The sequence below is a fragment of the Physeter macrocephalus genome, chromosome 10 (genome assembly GCF_002837175.3).
Source record: "Physeter macrocephalus isolate SW-GA chromosome 10, ASM283717v5, whole genome shotgun sequence".
NCBI lineage: Eukaryota > Metazoa > Chordata > Mammalia > Artiodactyla > Physeteridae > Physeter > Physeter macrocephalus.
Window position 1 is genome coordinate 29,657,614 of NC_041223.1, and position 9,856 is coordinate 29,667,469.

At 48.6% G+C, this 9,856-nt stretch overlaps 1 protein-coding gene across 2 annotated transcripts; it reads left to right on the top strand.

Annotated features, from left to right (window-relative positions):
- The first annotated feature begins 843 nt into the window (after positions 1 to 843).
- SGK1 (serum/glucocorticoid regulated kinase 1) lies at positions 844 to 8,449 on the top strand. 2 transcript variants are annotated; one of them, XM_024122621.3, is made up of 12 exons: positions 844 to 1,122; positions 2,182 to 2,257; positions 3,196 to 3,271; positions 3,687 to 3,791; positions 3,893 to 3,976; positions 4,077 to 4,208; positions 5,000 to 5,112; positions 5,468 to 5,591; positions 6,043 to 6,138; positions 6,613 to 6,768; positions 6,873 to 6,962; positions 7,333 to 8,449. In XM_024122621.3, the coding sequence occupies exons 1-12, from the start codon at positions 1,005 to 1,007 to the stop codon at positions 7,498 to 7,500; spliced, it is 1,338 nt and encodes a 445-aa protein (XP_023978389.1). In that variant the 5' UTR covers positions 844 to 1,004; the 3' UTR covers positions 7,501 to 8,449. The 2 variants fall into 2 exon arrangements, with proteins under 2 accessions (XP_023978389.1, XP_023978390.1); XM_024122622.3 differs by lacking the exon at positions 844 to 1,122 and adding an exon at positions 1,906 to 2,052.
- Positions 8,450 to 9,856: the final 1,407 nt, after the last annotated feature.

Here is a 9,856-nt window from a genome sequence, read left to right on the forward strand (position 1 = left end):
GGCAGCAAGGGGTCATGGCCGGGCAGGCACCGCAGACATCCCTGACAAGCGCCAGGTACCCGGCCCTGCAAACTTAGGAACTTGCAGCCCTCTCCCCGCTCCTGGCCCAGTCGTTGTGCTCGTGGCTTCCCCGCCGGCGCTGGCGCGAGTCCTGCCACCGGTGGTCAGACTGCAGCTCCCAGGCGTCTCCCAGCGGCGGGGTTACTGGAAGGCACCGCACCGCTGCTCTGCAGAGCTTCCCTCCCTCCCTCCCTCTCTTACTTTCTGGAGCGGAGGAGGCTCCCGGCTAATCTTTCAGGAGTTAACGAGTCACAAGTTATCTGGGACTTGAGGGAAAGAGCGAGGTGGTAAACCTGTAAGAAGACTGCAGGGTCAGCCCTGAATTAAACCGGAGGAGGGGTGGGGAAGACGAGCACAAACTAAGAGATTTGAAGACAATGGGATGCGACCTTGCGGAGTTTTCAGGTCGGGGAGAGGGAGAGGGAACCTCGGGAGTCTACGATGCCTGGGATGCCGACTCCGCACCGCCCCGGGGTCACGCCAGGTCTGTCCCCTAACTTGCCACCTCCTCACGTGTTTTTGGCATGGCGGGGATTAAAAAGGCAAGGGGGAAAATTACATGCGGAAAGGACAGAATGTTCCCAAAGATTACTTTAGGGAAAAAAAAAGTGAAATGCAGATTTTTTTTTTTCCTTTAGTGCAGAGACGAATTTTATTTCCGCCCCCTCCCCTCCACATTCCTGACCTCTCTCCCTCCCCCTTCCCTCTTTCTTTCCTTCCTTCCTCCTCTTCCAAGTTCTGGGATTTTTCAGCCTTGCTTGGCTTGGGCCAAAAGCACAAAAAAGGCGTTTTCGGAAGCGGCTCGGCCCCGCACAAGGGCCATTTGTTTGTTTTGGGACTCGGGGCAGGAAATCTTGCCCGGCCTGAGTCACGGCGGCTCCTTCAAGGAAACGTCAGTGTTCTCTGGTCGCCCTCGCCCGCTGCGCGCCCGGCCGCCGCTGCCCATGGGGGAGATGCAGGGCGCGCTCGCCAGGGCCCGGCTCGAGTCCCTGCTCCGGCCCCGGCACAAGAAGAGGGCCGAGGCGCAGAAACGGAGCGAGTCCTTCTTGCTGACCGGACTGGGTAAGCGCCGCTGCCGGCACGCGGGGGGCTTGTCTCACCAACTCCTCCACTAGTTGCTCGGATTGGGCGAGAGGGGCTGGGTATTTGGGGTAGCACCAAGGATGGAGAGACGGGGAAGGGGTAGGGGGGCGGCGGGAACCCGGGGACGCGCCGGGCGCTCTGGCCCCACGCTGGGGCCGGAGATAAGGGCGTGCGGGGCCGCCCTCCCCCGGCGCTGCCGCCCTGCGCCCGGCAGATAACCTCAGCGGGCGGTGCGCGGCCGGCGGCGAGGGCTGCGGAGGCTGCCATGCGGATTAGGGGAGAGGGTCAGGGTCGGCGCCGGGGCCGGGAGTGAATGCGAGCGGAGAGTTGGAGAAGCCAGAGCGGGCACAGAGCCACCCCGATCGCCTCGCACCGGGCAGAAAGCGCTCTGATTTCCTGATGTGCCGCGACTCTGATTTCCTCGCAGGGCGGAATAAATGAGAAAGGTGGAAAATTACCCCGGCCGCTCCCTCCCTCCCCACCCCCTCCGCCGGCGGTTTCCCCCTCTCCGGCCCGGGAGCCGAGCGAGGCCGACAGCTGCCCTGCGCCGGGCCCTGCCGGGGCGGTCCCCGCGCCCCCCGCCCCCGCTCCGGGCTGGCCCCTCTCGCCGGGGGCGGAACCGCCCGCCGCCGGCCGCTTTGCCGCCGGGCTAGTCGCGCGGCAGCCGGAGGCGGGGTCGCGACGGGGCCGAGCAGCGCCGCCTCCTCCGTGTCTTGCGGGCCCCGCCCTCGCGGCGGCACAAGGCTTATAAAGCCGGCGGCGCGGCCGGAGCGCAGTGTTGGCTGAGACGGTCTCCCGGGCCTGACGACTCCTCGTGCTCCCCCTTTGTGGTGATGACGGTGAAAACCGAGGCTGCTAGGGACACCCTCACTTACTCCAGAATGAGGGGCATGGTAGCAATTCTCATCGGTGAGTGTAGGAATACGACTGGACTTCCAGGTTACGCCAAGTGGAAAGTTTTGAAAGTCCCGGATCAGACTGGTGTGTGTGGCGTCGGATGTTACAAAGCCGTCTAAACGTTTCTCCTCTAATTCGCAGCTTTCATGAAACAGAGAAGGATGGGCCTGAACGACTTTATTCAGAAGATTGCCAATAACTCCTATGCATGCAAACAGTAAGTTTGGTGGGGCGACGTGGGGAAATAAAATTAAGTAGGGAAGTTTCCATTTACCAGCGGTAAAGACAATCCTCATCAATATATTGATCAGGAAGCCGACGACTTACCGAGGGTGGGGATCCCTTTTCTCTTTAAGTTCTAGTTATTTCAGACATTTAAAGCATTACAATTAATTTGCTGATTTGGCTTGTTCTGGAAATGCAAGATAAAATTTTCTTTTTTATAAATTTATTTATTTTTGGATGCGTTGGGTCTTCGTTGCTGTGCCCAGGCCTAGTTGTGGTGCGCGGGGGCTACTCTTTGTTGCGGTGCGTGGGCTTCTCATTGCGGCGGCTTCTCTTGTTGCGGAGCACGGGCCTCTAGGTGCACGGGCTTCAGGAGTTGTGGCACGTGGGCTCAGTAGTTGTGGCGCAGGGCTTAGTTGCTCCGCAGCATGTGGGATCTTCCCGGACCAGTGTTTGAACCCGTGTCCCCTATGTTAGCAGAGGGATTCTTAACCACTGCGCCACCAGGGAAGTCCCGATAAAATTTTCATGTTTGCCTAATTCACCCCCTCTCTCCTTGAAGAACAACCCTCTGTATTTAACTGGGTTTATCATTTTGGCTGTTATTTTCTCTCACTGAGTAATTGATTCAGTGTTCGAACCCGTGTCCCCTACGTTAGCAGAGGGATTCTTAACCACTGCGCCACCAGGGAAGTCCCGATAAAATTTTCATGTTTGCCTAATTCACCCCCTCTCTCCTTGAAGAACAACCCTCTGTATTTAACTGGGTTTATCATTTTGGCTGTTATTTTCTCTCACTGAGTAATTGATTTGGGTTGTTTTTAAACACTGAATCCCCCGGAAAGGTTGAGCCAGAAATTCACTGTTGGTGTTGGTCTGCCCTCACGTGGCGAGTTAGGATGTTCAACGTTGTTCCTTTCTTCTCTGCAGCCCTGAAGTTCAGTCCATTTTGAAAATCTCCCAACCTCAGGAGCCTGAGCTCATGAATGCCAACCCTTCTCCTCCAGTAAGTGTTCTCTCTTCGTGATGCATCAGTGGAGGAATCTTATAAATGAGTCAGTTAGTTTGCCTATGTTGATGAATTATAAAATAGCATTTTAGTTAGTATCAAGGCAGGAATGCCTCATTGGTTCATGGCAAACAAGTGACATAAGCACTTAAGTATGAGTCAGTGAAGTATTTTAAAAGACATATTTCATAAAAGTTGTCTGCTTAAGAACAACACGATTATATACAGTTTCCATACTCTCATTCGAAATATTCGCATGTATGGATGAGAAGTAGTTTGGAATGTGTTTATAGATGTCTGGGGACCTGCCCCTGTCATTTGCAGATGTACCACCCTTTGCATTGCCTATACTTTATTAATCGCTATCTTCCTTTGAAGCAAGGATATTAAAAGAAACCCTTTTATTTTCCAGCCAAGTCCTTCTCAGCAAATTAACCTGGGCCCATCATCCAATCCTCATGCTAAACCATCTGACTTTCACTTCTTGAAAGTGATCGGGAAGGGCAGTTTTGGAAAGGTAATGTCACATCTGAAGCTCTCATATTTATAGTCTTTCATATGCTCATTTTACATCTCCCTGGATGTGAACAGGAAAATGATATTTAATTTAAATTTCAGGTTCTCCTGGCAAGACACAAAGCCGAAGAAGCATTCTATGCAGTCAAAGTTTTACAAAAGAAAGCGATCCTGAAAAAGAAGGAGGTATGAGATGGGCTTGGAGATAGACATTCAGTAGACATTACCTTGCGATCTTGGTGCCACGTTGAAATTTGCCGCTAAATCTTCATTGTCCTTTTTCTAGGAAAAGCATATTATGTCAGAGCGGAATGTTCTCCTGAAGAACGTGAAACACCCTTTTCTGGTGGGCCTTCACTTCTCTTTCCAGACGGCTGACAAACTGTACTTTGTCCTAGACTACATTAACGGTGGAGAGGTGAGCAGAGGGGATGGTATGGGAGCCGACCCCTGGCTGTCCCGTGCATAGCCTGCTTTGTTTTAGTTGGAGAGGAAAGTGGGGGTTTTTTTTGTTTTTTTGTTTGTTTGGGTTTTTTTTACGCGGGCCTCTCACTGCTGTGGCCTCTCCCGCCGCGGAGCACAGGCTCAGCGGCCATGGCTCACGGGCCCAGCCGCTCCGCGGCATGTGGGATCTTCCCGGACCGGGGCACGAACCCGTGTCCCCTGCATCAGCAGGCGGACTCTCAACCACTGTGCCACCAGGGAAGCCCCAGAGGAAAGTTTTTAAAAGATAATTAGTGGGGGAAGAGTTACCAGATTTAGTATTTCCTTTAACCTGCCAGCTTTCAGATAGTTTATAAACTATTTAGGGCCACTTCCTGCAATTGTTTTGTTTTTTTGGGTTTTTTTTACGCAGGCCTCTCACTGCTGTGGCCTCTCCCGCTGCGGAGCACAGGCTCAGCGGCCATGGCTCACGGGCCCAGCCGCTCCGCGGCATGGGGGATGGACCGGGGCACGAACCCGTGTCCCCTGCATCAGCAGGCGGACTCTCAACCACTGCGCCACCAGGGAAGCCCCAGAGGAAAGTTTTAGTGGGGGAAGGGTTACCAGATTTAGTATTTCCTTTAACCTGCCAGCTTTCAGATAGTTTATAAACTATTTAGGGCCACTTCCTGCAATTGTCCTCTTTAGCTATATATGTCAAGACAGATTCAATGCATTGTCCTGGGTTTTTGGCAACCCAGGCTAACTCTGTTCTATCTCCTACAGTTGTTCTACCATCTCCAGAGGGAGCGATGCTTCCTGGAACCACGGGCTCGGTTCTATGCTGCTGAAATAGCCAGTGCCTTGGGTTACCTGCACTCTCTGAACATCGTTTATAGGTGAGCTGAAGAGCTCTTAAGGCTCCCTTCCTTGTGTAAAGGAGACATAGCCCGGCCTTTGACAGGGCCTTAAAATAATCTGTGTTTAGGCACAACTTGGTCACCTAAAACCAGGTCCCCAGCATGTGACCCATCTTTTGACTCCCTGCCACGAGGGAACTAGCCAATGAGGATTGTGTCTCATCCAGAATAGATGAACAGAACAAGGACTCCCTTTTAGATTCACTAACACAACTACAGTGAATGTAAAGTGCTCCTGATAGCCCTAGTAGAGTGATCTTTACGGAGGATTGCTAATGCGGTGAAATTAACTTACACGACTACTTTTCTATTTTTTTTTTTTTTTTTTTAACAGAGACTTAAAGCCAGAGAATATTTTGCTGGATTCACAGGGACACATTGTCCTTACTGACTTTGGACTCTGCAAGGAGAACATTGAACACAATGGCACGACGTCCACCTTCTGCGGCACACCCGAGGTAGGCGAACTCTTGATTTGGTGCCTGGCCCACCCCTTCCTCGCGGAAGGGATCACTGCGGTGACACTTTTAACTACTGAAAGAGTAAGCTGTTTTCGGAGATGTTTTAGTCCAGTTCAGTGCAAGTAAAATACACTGGCTGTTGGAGGCATGAGAAATTTCAAGGCCTCACGTTGCTCTAATTAAAGTGAGCTGTTTGTAAGATCCACACTATAGAAGGTTTCTAAACCCCTAAGTAAGATATCTGAGGAGGGCCCAATAGCTTTCAAAATATCAGGACATGTAAGTCGCCAGTCAGCCTCAAAGCCAGCAGTTTTATCAGGAAGTAGTTTAAAGAAATATAGCCTCCAAGTGGACCCAGGGTCTCTCAGCCCTTTCAAAGTGCATGCCTGGTCTTGGGATTGCCTAGTTTCAGGGGCTCTAAACTCTCTTTTCCTGGTCTGTCTTTCAGTATCTTGCACCTGAGGTGCTTCATAAGCAGCCTTATGATAGGACCGTGGACTGGTGGTGTCTGGGGGCCGTCTTATATGAGATGCTGTATGGCCTGGTGAGTAGCCCATGGAAAATCGTGGCGTATTGCCCTGGGTTGATAGATTTCTCCCTAGAATGTAGTCTTAAAATCCAGACTTATCTGGGCACACAAGCCCCATTGCAGACCTGATCATCACGTCTTGCCCTCTATCAGTAAGCTTATCAAATGCTGATGGGAGAGGCATATTGGTTAAGCTATAGGTATTTTAGGGTAAACCGTTACCTAGTGGATTTTTTCTTTTGTAAGTTCACATTTTACTAGGTGTGACCACACTTAACCTATGTGAGAGTGAAAAACATGGCTTATTAACATCTACCCCCTGATAAGGGTGGCAAAATATAGACACTTAAAAATCCAGGGTAAAGAAAACCTATCAAGTGATAGACTTTGTCAAAACCAGCTTCATATATTACGTGTAAGTCTTTCTTGGTAATGGATGCTCTCCAAAACTTCCAATTAAGTAGTAAGAAATCTTCCTGCTTCTTTCAGCCTCCCTTTTATAGCCGAAACACAGCTGAGATGTACGACAACATTCTGAACAAACCCCTCCAGTTGAAGCCAAATATTACAAATTCTGCAAGACACGTCCTGGAGGGCCTCCTGCAGAAGGACAGGACGAAGAGGCTTGGTGCCAAGGATGACTTTGTGAGTCATTTTTTCCTCTCCTCCTGGGCTGTACGGGTAGAGCACTAGACCTCACCGCCCTTCTTGAATTTCACTCTTCTAAATTCATGCTTCTTTCTCAACAGATGGAGATTAAGAATCACGTCTTCTTCTCCCTAATTAACTGGGATGATCTCATTAATAAGAAGATTACTCCCCCTTTTAACCCAAATGTGGTGAGTATCTCTCGTGAGTGTGCACAGGCCCAAAAGGCATCTCTTTTAAGTCAGAGTTGCTGTTGGTAGTGGTGGAAGGGGAAGGGCCCTCAAGGAATAAATTGGCATTCGTAAGCCATTATTTTACCCACAAAAGTAGAACTTTTGTCCCAACAAAGCTCACATTATTTTTCAACACATTTTATAAATTACAGTAGCAAAAGACAGACAGTAGACATGGTCCTCATAGTTTAAACTTTGTGTGGCCTTTGGGTTTTGCCCTTGAAGTGGTTGCTGATGGTGGAAGTTGCCATATGGTGCCTGCGTGAGAATTTCCCTTTCTTGTCTCCACTGTGAATTCTTGACACGTTTCCTTCCCTTCCTGCATCAGAGTGGACCCAGCGACCTGCGGCACTTTGATCCCGAGTTTACCGAAGAGCCGGTCCCCAACTCCATCGGTCGGTCGCCCGACAGTATCCTCCTCACAGCCAGCGTCAAGGAAGCGGCCGAGGCCTTCCTGGGCTTTTCCTACGCACCTCCCGTGGACTCTTTCCTCTGAATGGTCTTGGGGTTGGTTGCGAAGGACTTTACGGGCGTTTGTGAAATGTTTTAGTTAGCCTTTTGGCAGAGCTGCCAGCTGACAGGACATCTTAAAAGAGAATTTGCACATCCCTGGAAGCTTGCACATCTTGGCAATCTTATTGCACAGTTTGCTGGAAGCTTTTTGAAGAGCACATCCTCCTCAGTGAGCTCGTGAGGTTTTCCTTATTATTCCTTCCAATGTGGTGCTATCTCTGAAATGAGCAGTAGAGGGCCGCCCCAGACAGATGGCAGTGGTCTCATTCGAAGGAGGACGCTGTTCTGAGAAGGAGCTTCTGAAGGTCTGTCCGGGCCGTGATAACGAATCTTATGAAACGTGCCTTTTCTGATGAGATCGTGTTAGCTCCAAAGTTCTTCCTGTTGCCGAGTGTTTCCGTTCTGTTTTTCCTTGTGGACTTCCTGTGTGATCAGCCGTATGAGTGTGGTATGCTTGCTCACAGAAGGACTCAGTTATAAGCATCAGTGTGACACTTGCAGGTCACTACAACGTGGGACATTGTTTGTTTCTTCCATATTTGGAAGATAAATTTATGTGTAGGCTGTTTTTTTTTGTAAGATATAGTTAATAACTAAAATTTATCGAAAATGGTCTTGCAACGACTTGTATCCAGATGCTTAAAGAAGCATTGCTGCTACAAATATTTCTATTTTTAGAAAAGGTTTTTATGGACCAATGCCCCAGTTGTCAGTCAGAGCCTGGTGTTTTCATTGTTTAAAATATCACCTGTAAAATGGGCATTAAATATGCTTTTGTTTCTTTTTTGCATTCCTGATAATTATATGTATTGTATAAAGAAAGTCTGTACATTGGGTTATAACACTAGTATATTTAAATTTACAGGCTTATTTGTAATGTAAACCACCATTTTAATGTACTGTAATTAACATGGTTTTAATAATGTACAATTCTTTCCAAGAAAGTCTGTACATGGGGTTATAACACTAGTATATTTAAACTTACAGGCTTATTTGTAATGTAAACCACCATTTTAATGTACTGTAATTAGCATGGTTATAATAATGTACAATTCTTTCCCCCCTCCCTACCACACACCTTTTTTTGTGTGTGATAAACCAACTTTGGTTTGCAATAAAACCTTGAAAAATATTTGCAGAAATTGTGTCATGTGTGTTATTTTGTAAATTTCAGTTAAGGGGGCAATAGTAGATCTGTTTAAAATTTAAAACGAGGGAAGTGCTGCTGTAATTTACAGCTCAGTGGCTTGATTCCTCCAATAGCATCAGCTTCTGACTCTAGGAGAGAATAGGGTGGTCTTAAAGCCAATTATTTTTTTTTTTCCTTGGTGGGAGGCTACATTGCATGACTTGCAGGATCTTAGTTCCCAGACCAGGGAGAACCCATGCCCCCTGCAGTGGAAGCACACAGAGTCCTAACCACTGGACCGCCAGGGGATTCTCTAAAGCCAATTTCTATTTTTGGGCTTCTCGGCAGCATTTTATGATGTCAGTCATTATCCATAAATCCATCCAAGCAAATCCTTGTCAATTTAACTCTCTCAAGGACAGCCATGAAGTAATGTTCCCTATATTTATTGCCTGCCCTGTGAAGTTGGCTGTTTGTCTGACATTTGGCTTGTCTGAAGTAACAGGTAATTATTTCAACAAATACTTGGTACCTTCCCTGAGCCAGGCTCTTTTCTGAGTGCTGGGGATAAAGCAATGAGCAAAGCTGACAAATCTCTGCCCTTACACATCCTGGTGGGAAAGACAGACTTTCAATAGAGCAGTCTGTCAAAATGGAAATCGAGAAAACAGTCTGTAAGTATACGAGAATGCCACTAAAGAGGGTGAGGACGTTTGTCATAAATGGCTATGTTCCCAAAATGCTGAACCGGCAGGGCTCCTGGTTCGTGAGAGTAACCGGAGCCAAAACAATTCCAGTGTCAGCTCAGAGAAGGACCCTGTAGGGGCACATCCCTGGTTTGGACTGGAAGCCACTGAAGCTGGTGTGCACCCAGTACTGCATGGGGCCACCCGACTGATGTTCAGAGGCCTTTCCTAGAGCTCATCCCATTGGAGTATTTCCTGTGGGAGAAAGGAAAGGGGCTTGATATTAGGAGATGATAATCATCTTGTGCCCAAGTTGTTTGGACCTTGTCACTTTTCTAGGCCTTCCACAAATTTCCTAGCCTACACGGGATCTCCAGTAGTTGGCCTTGCTGCTCTAAGCCTACTGCACACCCTCTGCCTTGACCTCTTAGTTTGCACAGGGATTTCCCCAGGGAAAGTAGTGATCATTTTCCCTTTTATCATGGCTCTTTTTTTTTTTTTTTTTTTTTTTTTTTTTTTTTTTT